The sequence below is a fragment of the Zootoca vivipara genome, chromosome 6, assembly GCF_963506605.1.
Source record: "Zootoca vivipara chromosome 6, rZooViv1.1, whole genome shotgun sequence".
In the NCBI taxonomy this organism is placed as follows: domain Eukaryota; kingdom Metazoa; phylum Chordata; class Lepidosauria; order Squamata; family Lacertidae; genus Zootoca; species Zootoca vivipara.
Genome location: NC_083281.1, coordinates 56,625,349 through 56,645,281, shown reverse-complemented (window position 1 = coordinate 56,645,281; position 19,933 = coordinate 56,625,349). Strand labels below are relative to the sequence as shown.

General features: G+C 45.0%; 1 protein-coding gene across 1 annotated transcript; it reads right to left on the bottom strand.

The window, feature by feature from the left end:
• Positions 1–1,804: 1,804 nt before the first annotated feature.
• On the bottom strand, positions 1,805–18,190 carry LOC118086001 (C-signal). The gene is made up of 6 exons (XM_035117201.2): positions 17,962–18,190; positions 14,082–14,133; positions 11,133–11,320; positions 9,810–9,968; positions 7,564–7,674; positions 1,805–7,043 (listed from the first exon to the last, which is right to left on the bottom strand). Exons 1-6 carry the CDS (start codon positions 18,106–18,108, stop codon positions 6,924–6,926), a joined length of 777 nt encoding a protein of 258 aa, XP_034973092.1. The 5' UTR covers positions 18,109–18,190; the 3' UTR covers positions 1,805–6,923.
• Positions 18,191–19,933: the final 1,743 nt, after the last annotated feature.

Below are 19,933 nucleotides of genomic sequence, written 5' to 3'. Positions count from 1 at the left end.
TGGTCACTGTTGTCTCACTGGAAGAGAAAATTGGAAGCTGGCATCTTTCCCACTCCACTTTTGCTGGACGTTGTAAGTTTGATCTGTGTGAGAAAATAACAACTTGTTCATGAGTAAGTACTTTTTTTAAAAAAAAAATGCAATGAGGCTCCAATGATCTCTCTTCCAAAGAAAACCAAATCTATTGTCCCTCCCAATATTATGATGGGTTGTATCATAGGGCTTTTTTGGGGGGGAGTAAAGTATTGTAATTCGAGTCCCCTGCCACACACATATACCACAATCCCATCCTATACAATCTCCTGAGTCATAAAGAAAAATTTCTATTTTAATTCTGAAATTTTATTTTCTACATTTCTGAAATTATATGATGACCCCCACTGTGGTGTTTCTCATGTTATGAGGCAATGGGCAAATACAAAGGCTACTGACTCTTCCATAATCTTTGGGTTGGCTCCAGTTTAAAGGCATTGTCCTTTCAGTGTTGTTATTATTGTTGTTATTCAACATGGCAGCAAACATTTTTTTAATAGACCAATTAACAGGTTCATTTTCCGGCCTTTTTCATTGAAAATCATGATTATTATTATTAGTACCCATCCTTCACCGTAAGGTCTCAGGGCAGATTACAGCATTAAAACAACATTAAAAATAATTAAGAATAACGAACAACTGAAAAAGTAAGGTGGGTCCCCAAAACATACAGCTCAGGTGTCAAAAGCCAGGGCAAAGAGATGTGTCTTTAACATTCTCCAAAAGCTGTACAATGAAGAAAGCAAACACACCTCTGTGGAAAGTCAGTTTCAATTGCAAGTTCACACTCTAACTACCGTGTTTCCCCCTTTTTAAGACACCGTCTTATAACTTTTTTCCCCTCAAAAAACACAGGGTGGCTTACTTTCGGTGGGATGTCTTATTTTTTTATTACCGGTACGGTTTTTACGGTTCAGGGCGCTGGCTCAGGGCGCTGCTGGGCTGTCTTGAGTGCTCGGCGCTGCAGCAGCCCCCAGTTCCGGGTGGCGGGGTGGCAGGCGTCTTTGGCCGGGCCAGGCAGAGGCCGCTGGCTCATGCGCTCCGCCCGCCGCTGCAGGGCGCTCCAAGCTCCTTGGCCGGGCCAGGCAAGGAAGAAGCAGTGAGCCCAGCAGTGGCGGCAAGCACGGAAGTGGCAGGGATGGCGGTGGACGAGAAGGCAGAGCACGGGGCTGCAGCCAGCAAGGCGGGAGCGCGATCAGCTGTTAAGCGGAGCTCTTGGAGCGCCTCTTCATAGCTGATCGCGCTCCTGCAGTGCTGGCTGCATGGAGTGACTCTGTGAGTGGAGGTGCCTGTGGAGGTTGGTTTCCGCGGCATGGAAGTATGGCTTATTTTGGGGGTATGTCTTGTATTTCTCAAATACTTAAAAACCCTGCCATGGCTTACTTTATGACTACGTATTAAAAAGGGGGAAACAGGGTAGCTAGAGGTCTTACCTATTCTTGTTTTGCAGAAGAATGGCAGCAGTTTTTTAGGAGTGCTACCTTGCTGAAACATCTTCCAGCTTTTGCCACAGTCACTAAAGGTAAAGGGACCCCTGACCATTAGGTCCAGTCGTGACCGACTCTGGGGTTGCGCGCTCATCTCGCATTATTGGCCGAGGGAGCCGGCGTATAGCTTCCAGGTCATGTGGCCAGCATGAGTGCTAGCTTGCTGAAACATCTTCCAGCTTTTGCCACAGTCACTAGCAGGATGCAAACATATCCAGGGCCGGTGCTAGGGTTTTTTGTGCCCTAGGCGAGATCACCTTCTGGTGCCCCCGCCCCCAATTAATAAGAAAGAAAGAAAGAAAGAAAGAAAGAAAGAAAGAAAGAAAGAAAGAAAGAAAGAAAGAAAGAAAGAGAAAGAAAGAAAATAGAAAAAAACAGAAATATCAAATAGAAAAAAATAAAAAGTAGAAAAAATAAAAATAAAATAAAAAACAGCTGAGAGGCGCAGCGAGGTGGTGACTCAAGAAAAAAAGGATGCATGGATGAGGGTTCAGCAGCTACTGCACCAGCAGCAGTCACTCATTCCACACCAAGCTGTCCCCATGCTGCCATTTAATCTGTTCAGCACACAGGTCACACTGCCGTAGTGTCTATACAGTAATACCTCGGGTTACGAACACTAACACGATCCGTTCCGGATCGCAGTTCATAACCCGAAAAGTTCGTAACCCGAACGCGACCCGAAGCGCCATTTTGCGCATGCGCAAAGTGCTATTTTTGTGATTTTCGCGCTTTGCGCATGTGCAGACCACGCGCGCCGCTTCTACGCATGCACGCGCGGCAAAAACACTTTCGGGTTTGCGCAGTTCGTACCCCGAATTGTTCGCAAACCGAGGTGGTTGTAACCCGAGGTACGACTGTAGTTAGCCCAGCCATGCCAGAGTGGAAACTGGAAACATCCAACAGGCTGGAAAAAGCAGAAACGGCTCATCAGGGATGCAGGATCAGGAGGAAGTTAGGAGGCCACGGACGGTGTCTGAGTGCTGGAGCCCTGTCTAGTCATGTTTCATGGGATCAATCTGTTACCTCCGAGGATGTGGACAGGCTGCTTGGACGAGTGAAACCAACCACCTGTCTCCTTGACCCTTGCCCATCCTGGCTAATAAAAGCTAGCCGGGAAGGGCTAGCAGCAGCTCAGATACTACATGACGGGAAATAATGATAAAGAGATTTGTTGGGAGCTCCCTTCATGCACTGGCTTAGCAAGAGGCTTGTTGCCTATTTAAAGAGAGAAGCTGGGAAAAGGTAGCTATACCAGCAAAGCCATTGTTTTATACCTTGCTTTCTGGGTGACCTTTGGACAGAGTGGAGTTTCTGGCTCTTCCTGTTATGCTCAGCTATTGCTCTTATATACTTTGCAGCTAGTGTGGGTGGGTCCTAAAGTCCACTTTAACCCTTCCACTTCGAGAAAGACAACTACAGTACTGTATGATGCAGGGCTGAACAAAAGTAGCCTTGGCTCTGGCCCAAACGTAGACTTAGGGGCCTTCTCCTGCACCTTAGCCCAAATGCTGTTAGGAAACATACGGTAGCATATTGAATTACCGGTACATGGAATAGCAACATAATAAATGTATTGTTTAGTATTATTTAATGAGGATAAATGGCAGGTCATTAGATAGACAAACTTACTTTATTGAAATGCAAAAGAAATAGCTTACAATATTAGGAAATTGCAAATCATAATAAGTTCTAATCATGTTTTTACGGTTACTAAAATTTAAAAATTACCTAATATTTTCAGAATTCAAAAAATCATTTATTACTGCAATCAACCATTTCATACTTAAACAGTTAACCTACTTGAATTATTTCTTCCTTGCAATCATTTTGATGATTTTAACAAATCCTCAAAAAAGATTTGGGTAGTAAGTTTGCTTTTAGAGGAGAGCTTAATAATGTGGTTTAGCTTTTCTTACGTAAATAAAATTGTGTGTATATGTAATAATATTAGAGTAATTAAGGTAAAATCATCTGTGAGAAATGTGTAGGTAAGTATATTAGCTACCGGTATATGAGGGTAAATGCTAGGTTGGGAGAGGGAGAGAGTAAGCTTGGAATGATTGGTGATTGGATGAGTGTTTGAAAGGAAGTTTAAAAACTGGTGGGTTTGAGTTTGGAGCGTGAGAGTTGTATGTAGCTGTGGAGAGTGTGTGGAGGGTAGTACGGTAGTAGAGTTGGTTTGATACAGCAGGGTCAGTATTGTTATTTGCCATCATCTTATATAAGTCAAAGTAAAAATAAGATCAGACAAAACTGAAACCATATTCTTCCATACATTAAATGATCATAAAGGCTTTTAATATTTCTGCTTTAATAAATTGATGGACTACATTAGAGGTGGGAAATATGCAGGTACAGAGTGTCTGTTGTAGGAACAAAGGGAGTTTAGACATACCTGTCAGAAACGCAGCTCTGGGCCAAGGGAATGACAAAGTGGTATGGAGAGTTGAGGTGAAAATGTGGGTGGTGCCAGGAGCCACATTGCTGAGGGTACATGTGTGGCATGACAGAGGGCACCAAGCTGGCAAAGCCTGCCTTGGGCAATGCTTTACAAATTTTGCTTTACTAAATGTATGTTCACCTGATTAAGCCCATATGGGAATAAAAGTCTACATAAAGGTTGTGCAAATTTGCATAAATTTCCCAGGCTGTTACATAAATTTGGAGTGAAATTGGCAATTTGAGGCTCCAATATCAATCTACCATAATCTAGTAGAGGTGTAGAGAAATTACTTCTAAGGGCAGTGCCGGCATGTGAATCACTAACAGAGAACCAAGTCAAAACCATAGATCAGTCAAGAAAACTGAATGGAGAAACTATACACATACCCTCCAACATTTCTCTGATGAAAATAGGGACGTCCAAAAGTTTTTACAGCTAGCTATGGCCTGTCCAGTTTACTCCAGCAGCTATTGCCTTCTCTGTGGTCTGGCCCTGCTCTCTAGGAGCCCATCTATACTGCCACTTAATCTGTATTGTTCTCCATTTGTACCATCAACAATTTTGCATGAACCATATGATGTTCTTACTGAAAAACTGACATTTTGTCTTTTTCCTCCTCTCAAATCCAATTTTTCACTACCTGTTAAAAACGTGGAAAGGTTTTAAAAATCAAATGATTCTTGGGTAGGCACATATCCTGCTGCTCTTTGTTTATCCCAGTTTTTCCCATCTTGAAACTCCTCCATGCACCTAACCCCATTCCCCACTCTCACCCATTCTAAATTTGATCTGCCTAATTATTAGTTTTTTATGTTGATGCTGTTCACAGCAGTTATCAAGAGAAGCCCCTCATGGCTTACTGTTTTCTTTCGTGGGGGGAGAGGGTTGCTGGTTTCTGCAGCTTCTTTTGCATAACTCTGTAAATGTGTTGATATGTTGTTTAATATATATATATTTAGCCTAGAAGTGAACAACTATAAATATAGGCACTGTTTTCTGGCATTCTGATGTGTTTCACTTTCTCCTTTTTCCAGCTGCTGGCATGGTTGCCACCTTTTTCTTACCTGTGGCACACAATAACTTCTGCCCATTGCCACGCTAGCCCTTATTCACCTGATTCCTGATCCCAGTGAGCATAAAGGGAATAGTATGCATAATCTGCATTGTCTTAACAGAACAAATGACCTGTCTTTCTTGCAAACAGAGCCTCATTCCTAGATACTGTCATTCAAGTACTCAAGGCAAAGTACTTGCACTCCATGGGTGGGATAAGAAAAATGCAGTAGGCTACATGTGCGCTCTCTCTCTCTCTCTCTCTCTGTGTGTGTGTGTGTGTTCCTCTCTAATAGATAATCACAGAGCATTAACAAATCTGACAGTATGGAAGCACCAGTGGTGGAAGAAGCCACTCAGGCGCCTGGGGCAGTGTGCCCAGAGGTGGGGCGAGCTGCCCATAGGGGCGGGATGTACCACAGGGCCTGCCTCCTCCCACTCAGCTACCCTACAGCTGAGGGGGAGGCAGTGGGTGGACCGTTTGAGTGGGGCGGAGCCTGCACGTGCCCAAGCCACCGTGTCACTCCCAGGAGAGATGTGTGGATTGGGCGCGCTCCCTGTGGTGAGTGCCGCCCAGCATTTTGTCATCCCCTCAGTGGTGATGCCCGGGATGGTCTGCATCCACCACAGCCCCCTTCCCCCACCCCTGGGAAGCACAAAAGGTTATGGAGAACAAAATGGGTTTAGAACAATGTGGATTTTAAGTTGTGGTATGGATGAGCCCTAAGAATCAACTCTATCCCTTTAACCCCTCCCTTTCCAAACAGAATTGCCTTTACATGCACTTCTCAGTCTTGTTGCATCTGTAAGGGATTCCAAATCATGATAGGGACCACACTAGGGGTGAAGGAAGTGCAGGGTCAGCTCAATACATTTTGCTGCCTGAGGCAAAGATGGTACCTCCCCCATTCAGTGTACAAAAGCCAATCATATGGGTGGTTACTCTTATTTCAACACTAAGGATGAGACAGAGTTCACCACCACATGCATCTGAGGGCACCAAGTTAGCTTAGAGGGCACAGGGCACGCAGAAAGAATGGCTCACATAGCTTTGTTTACTTTCTGCCTCCCTCTGCCAAACAGCCGGCCAGCCCCTGAGGGAGGAACATAGGAATGAAGCTGCGGTATACAGTACTGTGTCCATCATGCTGAGTATTGTCCACACTGAATGGCAGAGGCTCTCTGGGTTTTCAGACTAGGGGCATTCCTATGATTCTATATTCTTGGAGGAATCAGGTTGACCATAGAACCTTCTGCATGCAAAGCAGAGGCTCTGCCGCTGAGCTGTTTCAGCACTTCTCCAAATATCTGCATTAGATATAGCAAATCTCTAGCTGTGACCCTTCAAATGCTTTGGTGGGGGAAGAGGAAGACTGCCCCATTGACTGGTTTGGCCTCCACATGCCATAGTCCACCAAAATAACCCTTTCCAAACATTTGAGGCTGGGGGAAAGGAGACTATCTACTCAGCCAGACAATGTTATTTGGATTCCAGCAATCTCAGAGAATAGTTGTTATTCTGCCTTTTGCTTGAAGCAGAACAGCAACCACTGGCTGTTGCTAGGTCACCCACATTTGGAAGCATCCATAACATGTGTGCAGTGGAGGCTAACTAGCACCCTTGATACCTACCTATATCTTGAAAGTGTGAATAAATGAGTTAACAGATGACTTGCACTGTTAAAAAGAAATATAAGCAAGTGAGACTGCAAAAGTCACTATGAATTAACCTCATTACACAGAGTAGTTCAAAGGAAGGCTAGATGGTGAGAGTTTCAGCTGAATATGTATTTTTTTAAAGAAGTAGAAGGAAAAAAAGCATGTCTTCTCATGTGTTTATGTTGCATGTGGTAGTGAGGGGTTCCTTCTGCAGTGCAGATACGGTAAGCAGGTTGTTTGGTGTTTTACCAGGGAAGGACTTTCCCATCCAAGTTCACAAATGTGCCATGGTCTTTCTCAGAGAGAGAGGAAATGGTGTTCAGGATTTCTTGCACACTGTAGTCCACAGTCAGTGGGGGCTGCCCCTGGAAAGAGAATAGGAAAAGTGACACAACGACTTGCAGTTAAACAGGAAAAAGATGTTATTTTACAAACAAAATTGGTAAAACTGGTTTGTCAGAATTCTTTCATTTATTCATTCATTTATACCCTGCCCATCTGGCTGGGTATCTGAAAGGTATCTGAATGGCTGAGAGAGGGGCTGCCATTGTGTGAGACTCTTAATAATGGAAAGCCATATAGTGCTGAGTTGGTTAGGAAAGTAAAAGGAGTGGATGGATTTTTAAAAAGAAGTTTAAAACACCCACCCACAGTAAGGAAGCAAATTCCAGAAGCACAAAAAAACTTTTAAAGGCAGCACAGACCTTATTGTTTTGCAGTTGTCTATATGTGTCAGGTCGCATGCTGACAGTTTCTAGGAACCACTGGTGAGAGTTTAGTGCAGGGTGGGGAGCAAAGGTGGACAAACTAGTCCAGAAGGAGTATGACATGTCCCCCGCCAGAGGTACTACTCCTCCCCTAACATCCCATACATGAACCACCTACCAATGTATTTCCCATGTCTGTCTGTAACCACCCAGGATGCAATGTAATGCACAGGATGTTGTCTTTGGCATACCCCAGAGACTGGCACCGGGTGAGCATGTTCAGAGCAGCCTAGGAGAGAGACATACCAGAAGCAGGTAGAAATTCAGTTCTGTTTGCATTTTGATGAGAAGCTACTCAAACCAGTACACAAACTGAAATACAAAAATCTCTAAATTTTGTGGCTCCGTTCTCGAACCAATATGTACAAAAAGGCATATAGCATACATAGAAAAGTGCACATAAAATTCTTATATTTGTAAAAATAACATACGTGTATATCAGTGAAAACTGCATCAAAAATGTGTCGATTAAGAGAAATTCAGAGTGATATTTTCATGAAGATTTTTAATATGAAAAATCACATTACAGCAGAAAGGAAGATGATTGAATTTAAGGCTGGGAAAATGAGAAGCTGCGAGAAACCAGAAATCAGGGACATTTGTCCATTCCTAATTATGTATACTTTTTAAAAAATATATAAATTATCTATACCCTTTTTCAAATATAACTATTTAATTATGCCAGTTTGTTTTAAAAGTATGCTATCAGTATCTTAAATAAATGTTATATATTTATTTTAAAATCTATTATTTTATGTAATACTAGTGGAATTCAGCCCGTTTAAAAACGGGCACTAGAGCGCGTGTCTCGGCAGAAGCCGGGGCCGCAGCGCCGCCTCCTCGGCCAGGACACCATGGGCGCCGCTGGGAGAAGGAGAAGTGTCGGGGCTCAGGCAGCCAAGGGGTGGAAAGGAGGCAGCGGTGGGTGGATCCCGGGGCCAGCGAGCCTATTCCTCCTCCTCCTCCAGCAGCCGGCCAGAGGCTATGGCGACGCCCGAGAGGAGCCGCGAGGGGCGGCCGGAGCTGCCGGGAGATGGGAGGAGAGGGTCCCACCATTGTCGCGCTCCTGCTACTGCTGCTGGAGAAGGAGGAGAAGGAGGAAGGAAGGAGCCCGGAGCTCGAGGCGGCCTCCCCGGCGGCCCCCTCGGCTCGACGCCCACCGCCTCGGCCCGGCCCGCCCTCCTCAGCCCGCCGCCTCCTCAGCTGCACATGGCAGCGGTGACTCTGCCGCTTTCCCGGTGTCTCTGCCACTTCCCCGGTGTCTCCAGCCCGAGTCCTGGCGCCGCTGCCTGGCCCGAAGGAGCCTCCGCCGGGGCGAAGGCAAGCGAGGCGCTGAGTGGCGGCTCTCTTTCCCCGGCGCCGCTTCCTGCCTTTGCCGCCGGCCCGAGAGGCGGCAGTTCCTGGCGGCAGCTTGCCGTCATGTCCCACCAGACCGGCATCCAAGGTACTGAGCCCCTTCTCGGATAGCAGAACCCGCGGCTTCCCCCGGCGCCCCTCCCTGCCCCCTTGGTCTGCTGGTCGTAGGGGGGGAAGGGGGGGAAGCAGCCTCCTCCTCCTCCTCGCTCTTTAGCGCAAGCACAATGAGGCGCTTGTCCGGCCGGGAGCGGCGGTTGGCAGAGCGGTGGCGGGGTGGGGAGAGCGTGCATGCGTGTGCGTGCGTTCCAAATCTCTGCATCCAATCCCTGTGTCCCTGGGGCACATGCGCAGTAGCCCAGGGACACACGGGACAACTGGACGCAGGGACACTTGGACTTTATAGATATAGATGCTTAGTAAAGGTAAAGGGACCATTGACCATTAGGTCCAGTCGTGACCGACTCTGGGGTTGCGGCGCTCATCTCGCATTATTGGCCGAGGGAGCCAGCATACAGCTTCCAGGTCATGTGGCCAGCATGACAAAGCCGCTTCTGGCGAACCAGAGCAGCGCACGGAAACACCGTTTACCTTCCCGCTGTAGCGGTACCTATTTATCTACTTGCACTTTGATGTGCTTTCGAACTGCTAGGTGGGCAGGAGCTGGGAATGAACAACAGGAGCTCACCTCGTCGCGGGGATTTGAACTGCCGACCTTCTGATCGGCAAGCCCTAGGCTCGGTGGTTTAACCCACAGCGCCACCTGTGTCCCATATGTAATATGCTTAGAGATTTTTTAAAATCTATCAATCTATATTCCGTTAAATTAAATAAATAGGCCAGCATGCACTAACTCTGAACAGATGAAAGTGTCTGAATGTTACTAACAAAAATGTGTTCAGTCTAGATAGGATGGATTTTCTAAGAACCTTTTCAGCACCCTAAGGTGAAATTAACTGAGAGTTACTTTCAAACTTTGGATTGCAGAGCCTACTACTGTTATCTCCATACCTTGCTACAACGGTAACCAATGATTTGCCCTTCACTCCATACAAGGACATTTTTAATGGAACCGGCTTCACTGGATACATTGATAATGGCAGCTTTGCTGCAGCTCATCCCTTTCTGGGGACTTTCCTGGGATGCCTTCTTCAGCAAGGGCAGGAATACCTGGAGAAGGGAAGGGAAGAATGAATGTTTATTATTATTAATTTATGAATCACCTTTTCCATTCATCTAAAGGCAATTGAGAAACATACCAGAAAACAGATAAAAATGGTTTTCAAACAGGCCCCCCCCCCCCCAACCAGCAAAATACAGGTTTAAAACCAATAAAAAATGGATACCTAAGAAAGAGACTTCTCTTGTGATATTCAATTATTGACTCATGCTTGCATGCCTGAAATGGTTAACCTGAGCCCTGAGCGCAAGTTGCCAGTGTGTGTGGTTTAACAGGCTTCCAGCAGCCTTGCTTCCCTCCCTTTCTCTCTCTCCTGCTTCCTGGAACAAAGAGCCATGTGGCTATGGCTCCCAGGTGCAAGAAAAATAAACTGGATTCAAATAGCCCTCATCCAGCTTATCACTGCATCCAGACCCCAGTCCAGGACCCACTCCACCATTCCCGATTCTGAAGTTACAGACAAACAGAGCTGGACCTTGTGCAAGATTTCCATATGGCCATACCCAAAGGTTTCATATGGATGTTAAATAACTCTGGAGACATGTAGTGGCCTGCAGCACTCCATAGCTCAAGAATAATGAGATAAGACTGCAACTACTGCAGAATAGTGCTGCTGATACCAATCTCCTATAGACTGTCTATGGCCATGAGAGATCAAGCAAGAGCAGCAGGGTTGCACTCTCTCTGTCCCTCTACTGATAACCAAGGATGATTCAGTCCCAAATCAAGTTCTGAACCTGGATTGGAGTGGGTCTAGATAATTACATACAGGCTCAGTGTATATATATAGCCTTAGCCTCAGTGAGAAGGTCAGGGTATCTCCAGTTCAACGTTCTCACTGTGAGGACAAACATAAGCCCAGGAGTTACATGCAGTAGCATGACAAAGTTCTCTTGCAGCTTACCCAGACAATAGCTCCATCTGTCCATCAGGTGAAACCTTCTCTTATCACTTTACTTCCATAACCGGAAATACCACATCAGTTAAATTTTGGTGTGTCATGCCGCTATAAAAGGTTCCTGCTGTTCATAATGCAAAAGGGACACAAACCCATCACCCCAACAACCAGAAAGCAACGGCATCATGACTTTCCAAAGTCAAGGGCTCTGCAACATGCCAAAAAGTTTATGTAACAAAGAGACAAAGAGTCTTACCTGAGTCACCAACATGCTACCAATCACATTGGTTTTGTATACCTCAGCCATACTCTCTGGTGTCTCTGTTTCCAGAGTCCGTAGCTTTAAAATCCCAGCATTGTTTATCAGAAGATTTAGCCCAGCTCCCTTCAACCCCTCTGTGACTCGGGTTGCAGCAGCCTTGACACTAGATGGCTCGGAAGTATCTATAGTAGCAAAAAATATTTTAAAGGAAATGAAAGTGAATGAAGATCTAACCCTGCAGACCTCACCAGCACTGCTATTGCTCTGTACCTGCACTCTTCTTGCTCTGGAAATCCAGAGCACTATGGATCAATTTACTTGGCACTTTTGTATGCATAAATGCCATATATATTATGTATATCAGATAAAAGGCACGCAGTGGACAAGCACATGTTTGCCAGAACTGTACAGGTATCCCACAGAGAAGGCAGCAAGGTGTCATGAGCTCTGCAGCACCTTGGGTTCAAGCTTGGGACAGCAAGCCCTGACACAAGGGGAAGAAGAAAAATTGGAGGGGCTGAATTGTGGGGTCCTGGGTTAGAGGAGAGGATATTTCCCCTTTCTACCCCAGTGTCAGGTGCTTCAGAAGGGGAAACGGGTGCTGGCTCTCCCTCCTGACCTTGCTTCCCAGTTGAGCCTGGGGAGGGTTGTTAGCCACCAAAGACAGATGAAGCAGCAGTTGAACAGGAGCATGCCTAGCACCAGGTGCCACCTTTGTAGACAGGAGCATACTCACCCAGCCCAATTAAACACATGGTTGCAAACCCAACATTCCATCAAGGCAAGCAAGTCTCATGAGTAAATGCACCACACTTAGCCTTTAAAAGCTTGGTAGGTGGGGCATGGAAACTTGTTGGGACATCTTCATCACTCCTGTCCAATTCTGAATTTATTTTGTTGTTCCTGAACTTCTGAACTCCTGAGTAATATTTCTGCTGCTGAGCCTGCACCATTATTTACCTGAATATGTCACGGTCCGGTCGGCGGGCGTCAGGACCAGAGGTAAGATGGTGGTGAAGAAGCAGGGTCGAAGGCAGAGGCGAAGGTCCACGGGGCACGAAGCAGGGCGAAGGCAAAGCGAGGGTCCAGGAACAAGAAGCAAGGCGAAGGTCCACGGGGCAAGAGCAAGGCGAAGGCGAAGCAAGGGTCCAAGGAGCAAGGTGAAGGATCCAGAAACAAGAAGCAAGGCGAAGGTCCACGGGGCAGGAGCAAGGCGAAGGCGAAGCAATGGTCCAAGGAGCAAGGAGCAAGGCGAAGGATCCAGGAACGAGAAGCAAGGCGAAGGTCCACGGGGCAGGAGCAAGGCGAAGGCGAGGCAGGGGTCCAAGAAGCACGGCAGCAACAAGGCAAGGGTCCAAGGAACAGGAGGCCAGATGCAACCAGGCAGGGATAGCGTTGCTGTGGCAAAGAGCTGAAGGGAAATGCTGGGCTTTTATCCCTCCCAGCTCCTGCCACCAGGTGCAGTGAGATCTCAAGTGGCCTCACCTGGGTGATTACTCCTTGCTTCTCCAGCACAAGCTGAGGACTTCACCTGTGTGGCCACGCCTTGCTTCTCCAGCACAAGTTGAGGCATGCCCCAGTCCTGCAAAGCACTAATGGCCCCAGAGCCTGACTCCTGCCCATACTCCTGACAGAATAAATGTATTTCTTACTTTTAAGTAACAATTTTTGTCTGCATGTGTTGGACAGAAATAGTACCACAGATAGCTCTAGGTGATCTACTTGCTCAGATGAAGGTCAGGACCAGACTGAAACCTTTTAAATCTTGACCTCCAGGCTACCTATTCTAGCCTCCACCCCATTGTGAACAACTTCAGAGCCTTAAAGGGCTATCCTTCTAACCTGAAGATGGACACTTCTCTTGTGTTCCATAGCCTTTCCTTCCTCCTGGTGCACTGCTGGACCAGCAAAGTGTGGTGGGAGGCATTTGGCTCCTCAGACTTGGGGGAAGACACTCATAAGTGCCCTGGCTTTAGGCACAATGCTCCCCTGGTCCCCAACAAGCCCCTCAGAGTCTTGAACTTTGTCTAGTTTCTTAGCTGCTATCTCTGCAGCCTCCCAACCTGTGTCTGGCTTACTACTAGATTCAGGTGACATGGCATTAGCTGTTTTTGTAGGTGTTGCTATACTTGTGAAAGTGAAAAAAGTCTCATTTCCCTGTTTTTCAATTTTTACTTATTTTTAACTGACACCCAGCATTCCACAACTACAGTCCTCATTGGGATTTTCCTTTTTTTATATAGAATTAAAAAATATATTTGTTGTTCTGAGAATGCTCAAGGCCAGGCTTTGACTATACAGTTGCCAGTACTCACTGCCTGTGTTTGTTCTATTACATTGCCTATTTACTCATTATGCATGCCAGTTGCTGCAACATACTGAATTTATACCAAATAGAGGAACATGCTCTCTCTCTTTTTTAATCTACCTGGCAGAATATTAGCTTTTTTGCTTTGGTCCTGGATCCAACACTTTTTTTTTTTAATTCTTGTATTCTAAAGTTGATTTGAGAAGGCATTTACTGTGGCATTAGAACTCCTCATACATGCATTCCCCCCCCCTGCAATTTCTACATGACATTGTTGGCATCAGAATGCTAATCTGTATCTCCCCCCCCCCTCCCCTTGCTACGTACTACCCAATTTAGTCTAGATTTTCCCCTTTCTGTGGAAAATCCAAGTAGTTAAGCAAGCAAGCAAGCAAACCAACCAACCATACTTATTTCAGCCAACAACCTGTTTGTGACATCTAAATGACTGATTTGCAGTATTGAGCCCCCCATCTAGAAGCTCCCTAAGTGAGCTCACTGGAGAAACAATGCACATGTAACCTGCAACATACCTTGAATTAGATGGCCTTGAATTCTAGCTATCTAGCTATAGTAGACAGTAATTTAGGATTAGGGAATTTAAGGTGGGGTGGGTGGAGAGAGCAGGCACTTACCCAGTGCAAGAATCTCTACTCCCTGGTGCTTAGCAGCCAAATTCTTCAATTCCTGAAATATTAAAAAAAAGGAGAGAGAGAATAGAACTGCAAGTCCTACATACGGGATTACAGTGGTACCTCGGGTTACAAACACCTTGGGTTACAAACATTTTGGGTTACAGACTCCGCTAACCCGGAAGTAGTACCTCGGGTTAAGAACTTTACCTCAGGATGAGAATGGAAATCACGCGCCGGCAGCGGGAGGCCCCATTAGCTAAAGTGGTACCTCAGGTTAAGAACGGTTTCAGGTTAAGAACGGACCTCCGGAACAAATTAAGTTCGTAACCAGAGGTACCACTGTATTTGAGACAGGATAGGAAGAAGAGGGTGCTTTCCCATTAGCCATTCATGTTGTTACCATGTTTCTTCCTTCTGTGTGACACAAAAGAACAGATATATGGGGCTCAAACCCAAAGTCACAATAAACCACAGGAGCAACTGGAGCAGTAAGAGTAATCCAATAAATGGTTGATTGTCATATCAGATTTATTTATTTGTCCCCAGCCATTAGATCATTAGAAAACAAAGGCAAGGTAGCAGAAATAGAAATAGTGAACTTGGAAGCAAATCAACTACAAAATAAACACACTTAGAATGCTGAATTTCCTGGACATATCACAACATGCCCCTATAACAAAGGAAAGGTCTCTCCTCTTTACAAACAGTGAAATGAAATATAAAAATGAATGAAATAATATGAGTTTATGCAAATCTGAACAGAATTACTGTAGGTATAACCAGAATGAAAAAAGTCTAAAACTAAGTTAGAATTCTGATTGAAATGTAGGCTGACAGACTGAGTCCAGTTCAGCATGCCCCCGTGGAGGAGGAAAGGAGTCAAACGACACCAGGTGTTTCAGAGAAAAGAGCTTTTTATTTTTGCAAAGCAAGCAGAGCAAAAAAGGTGGTGTGTGATCATTCACAGCAGCACACTGTGCAGAGTTTGTAGCTACATTATACAGTGGAACCTCGGTTTATGAACACCTCGGTTTATGAATTTTCGGTTTACGAACGCCGCAGACCCATCTGGAATGGATTAATTCACTTTCCATTACTTTCAATGGGAAAGTTCGCTTCAGTTTATGAATGCTTCAGTTTATGAACAGACTTCCGGAACCAATTACACCCATGCTTCGGGTTAAGTACGCTTCAGGTTGAGTACTCCGCGGACCTGTCTGGAACGGATTAATCCACTTTCCATTACTTTCAATGGGAAAGTTCGCTTCAGTTTATGAACGCTTCAGTTTAAGTACTCCGCGGACCGTCTGGAACAGATTAATCCACTTTCCATTACTTTCAATGGGAAAGTTCGCTTCAGTTTATGAACGCTTTCTGCTACTCCAGAGAAGTGGACACAAAGCAATGGATTCAAACTATAAGAAAGAAGATTCCACCTAAGCATTAGGAGGAATGCCTACAAAGCACTCTACAAGAGCTCTTGTGTACCCCATAAGGGAGTAAGGGCAGATTTTGTTTATTGCACTGCATTCCTCTCAGCAGCCATTCCTCCTCTGGTCACTGCAGTAGCTACACAACCTGTCTCCAAGGGATTCTCTCACGCAGCAGGGTTAATATTGCCAGCCTTCAATGTCACGTTTGCAGACAACTCTGTTATGCAGAGTTGATCTGCCAATGGGCCAGTGAGCTTCATATTTTTTAAAGCAATATTTATCACCCATACCAATGCTAACCACTTGCAACACTCCCTAAGTGCACCAGTGATGTAGTTACGGAATTCATGACTGCATGATATATGGGTCATTTAATGGTCTTAATAAAATAAAAAAAATTCCTTCAGTAGCACCTTAGTCTTTAAGGTGCTACTGAAGGAATTTTTTTATTTTACTTCGACCCAGACCAACAAGGCTGCCTACCTGTAACCAGAACTATTAATGGTCTTAAGTTTTTCTTGTCACAAACAGCATGCACTCAATCATTTGACAGGGCAGCACTATTGTCTTTCCCCATTTTATTGATCAACTTTCTTGTTTTCCTTACACTACTTATATACAAACTTATATTTTAAAAAAATGGTTTAGCAATTTCCAAACTCAAACTTTTTGCATACAGTTCTGAGAAACCAGATTTCTCCACTAGAGATAAAACAAACCTACCCAAGAGAACCACAAGTCTTACCCAATATAATTAGTGGCTTCTATCAGTTAGGCATAGAGGAAGGACAGAGTGCTCACTTGCCTGCTTGCAATTCCTTCTTGCCTTTGGCTACCAAGCATGTGCTTATATATGACTGAGTAACCCAGATGAAATGAGCCCTGAGTGCTCACTGGAAGGACAGATCGTGAAGCTGAGGCTCCAATACTTTGGCCACCTCATGAGAAGAGAAGACTCCCTGGAAAAGACCCTGATGTTGGGAAAGATTGCGGGCACTAGGAGAAGGGGACGACAGAGGACGAGATGGTTAGACTGTGTTCTCGAAGCTACAAACATGAGTTTGACCAAACTGCGGGAGGCGGTGCAAGACAGGAGTGCCTGGCGTGCTATGGTCCATGGGGTCACGAAGAGTCGGACACGACTAAACGACTAAACAACAACAACCCAGATGAAAAACAATGTTATTCTCTAATATATGAACATAGAAAGAGCTTCTATGTAAGAGGGTCCAAGTATGATTTTCAGAAAAGATCGCAAGGAACACTTGCTTCTGGTTGCATGCAGTTTTGTTTCTCCACCAAAAAATCAATTCCAAACCACTTCTTTCTCTAAATTAAAAGAACAAACTATTCCAACCAAGAAAGCCAGTCAACAGGAGAATACAAAACAACATATTTGCAATCATTTCTCAGTTCCGACTTTCTATGTCACAATGCTACGCTGCTGTTTACAGCAAAAGAGGGGTTTGTGGCTTGTTGTGGAGTCCCTAGAAAGGACTGCCTAGCAAGGAGCTGGAGAAAGAGGGCTTCTTGCTAAGCTGGGGAGAGGAACTACCCAGATGAAAAACAGAGTGTTATACTTTAATACAGGTGAAACTGATTTGCTTTGCGAGTCCATAAACTCGGAAGATTAGAATATCGTCAAAAACTGCATTTATTTCAGTAATGCAACTTATTATTATTATTTTTCTTTTAATTTTTACAAATGCTTTCTTTTGGAAATTCCACAGTAATACAGTAAAACAAATAGTTACAATAATACAAAATAAACATTGCTATTACATTTCATTAATTACATTCCATTTATAGTTGACCCGCCTAATGACAAATAATTACAATTACAAGAAATAAAGGTTTGACATATCTTGCTTTGCACGTCATGCATCTATCTCATATATTGGTTTCACCTTTTAAGTTGCATTACAGAAATAAATGCAGTTTTTGACGATATTCTAATCTTCCGAGTTTATGGACTCGCAAAGCAAATCAGTTTCCTGGCACTCTTGTTTCAATACAAATTATTATTTTTAGCGCTATTCTAATCCTAAGCAATTTGACCCAGAAAAATAATAATCACTCTGCTCAATGTAACTGACTCCTTAGTAATATTCATCCCATGCTATGCATTTCAGAAGCTTTGAATCTGAGTTACCTCCAACACTGACTCACCAGGATATTTACTTCTCTGTTTAAATGCTCTTCAGCTGGGAGTAATTAACTTCTTTCCAGCTTTTCATTTCTAACTCTGCACAGAAAAATTTCAGCAAGGGCACCCCAAAAGGGATAAACAACCTGTGCTTGAGCAGACATGCAAACTATCTCCAAGCCACTTAACCTACCCCAGGAATGTGAAACTTAAAAAGCCTTGTGAGGCACCTCTACTGACCAGGGCACAATCTCCTTGGCATCAAAGGGAAACCCACCCTAAGTTCCACCCTGGAGCTCACCTGGGCACGTGGTCCCTCTGGGTCCCGGCAGGTGGCAAAGATCCATTCTGGCCGGTTGCTTTTCCCAACCAGCTGTTTGACCAGCTCAAAGCCAATACCCCGATTGGACCCAGTCACCAGGACACTGCGTGCATTCAGCACAGCCATCTCTCTTCCTAGCCTGTGCCAAACTGACTAAGGCCTTTGCCAGCCCAACCCAAAGGCCAAATCTAGCCCTCAGATTCTCCAACCAGGATTATATAACTTTCTTGGCTCTTGCATTGGTCCATGTTCTGCATTTCGCAACAGTGCAATGTGTCAGAGACTGAAAGAGGAGGAATAGTGGAGATTGAATTACAGCAGAACTATGAGGGAGATAACAGTTTAGAGCAGGGGTCAGTAAACTTTTTCAGTAGGGGGCCTGTCCACTGTCCCTCAAACCTTGTGGGGGGTCGGACTATATTTTGAAAAAAATAAATGAATTAATTCCTATGCCCGACAAATAACCTGGAGATGCATTTTAAATAAAAGGACACATTCTACTCATGTAAAAACATGCTGATTCCTGGACCGTCTGCGGGCCGGATTTAGAAGGCGATTGGGCCGCATTCGGCCCCCGGGCCTTAGTTTGGGGACCCCTGGTTTAGAGACAGGTAAGCAGCCAAGTTATGAGGTGTTAGGAGAAGGATATGGGAGGCAGAGCAGCCAGCAGACACTTCATTAGACAGCATAGATCAGGCATGGCCAAACAACTTGGCCCTCCAGATGTTTTGGAGCTACAATTCCCATCATCCCTGACCACTGGTCCTGTTAGCTAGGGATGATGGGAGTTGTAGTCCCCAAAAAGCTGATGTGCCAAGTTTGGCCATGCCTGGCATAGATGATCCACCGTCTCCTAGAACTTGGTGTTTGTTAATAGTGCAAGAGCAACGGACGCAGAGGCATTTGACCACAGGTGGACACCGTAGGGTCAGAATCTATTGGGAGAGAGGGAAGGGGGAGGAGCCAGAGTGAGCAACTCCATCATTGAGGGATGTCTGGATTTTTTGTCTCTTACCGTGAGGACTAAATAAATCATAAGTAAAACCTTTCATGTTTCTACCAGGGCAGTACCAGCAAACTGAGGTTGCATAGTGTTACAAAAATTAGAAACATCAATTATTTATGCGTATTAGAATTAATTAATCATGCTAACTGTATACCATTGCTTGCTGTATATTTTTCTTAAGGTACATTTGCTGACGAGACACTGAAGGAATGCCTTTGGGTAAAGAACTGAAGGAGAGCAAGATCAGATAAGGGGCAGTTTTGAGGGGGCAGGAAAGACTCTGGTCTTGGTGGGGTATCTATGATGGAGTCCTCTCAGTCTGAGACTGGCAGCGCTGCACCCTCAGGCTGGAGGGGCACTGGGTCCACAAGTAACTTTGACCCATCCTCTATGCAAGAATGGCTTTTCAGACTATGGGACTCATTCACTGTACTTGGTTGAATTAACTTACTAACACGATTAGAATAAGGGAAGGGTGATGAAATGATAATAGGCTTATGGGGAAATTGAGCCTTGCTTGCTTATCACTTATTCAAATGGTAGGATAGTACAAGTTTATGCAACATATAAGGCAGTGATCTCCCAACTCCCCCCCCCCCGCACTAGCCTCTTGAAAATTGCTGCGTGTCTTGGAGGACCACTTGATGATTATTCTGCCTGTTGTAGCAATTGTAATGCACTGTGTTAGCAGCTGTATGGTTTTTAACTGTGCTCATACAGACAAACCACAGGCCACCTGAATGAAGGTAATGGAGCACTCCTGGTCTGTGGACCACACTTTGGGAAGGACGAAGGAGAGGTGAAAAGAGCAGTGGTGGCTGATGTAGGTGTCTTTCCCTGCTTGATAAAGGGCATGCATTGGCACTTTCTCAAATTCCCTTATGTGCCCACTGCGGAAGGAAGGAAGGAAGGAAGGAAGGAAGGAAGGAAGGAAGGAAGGAAGGA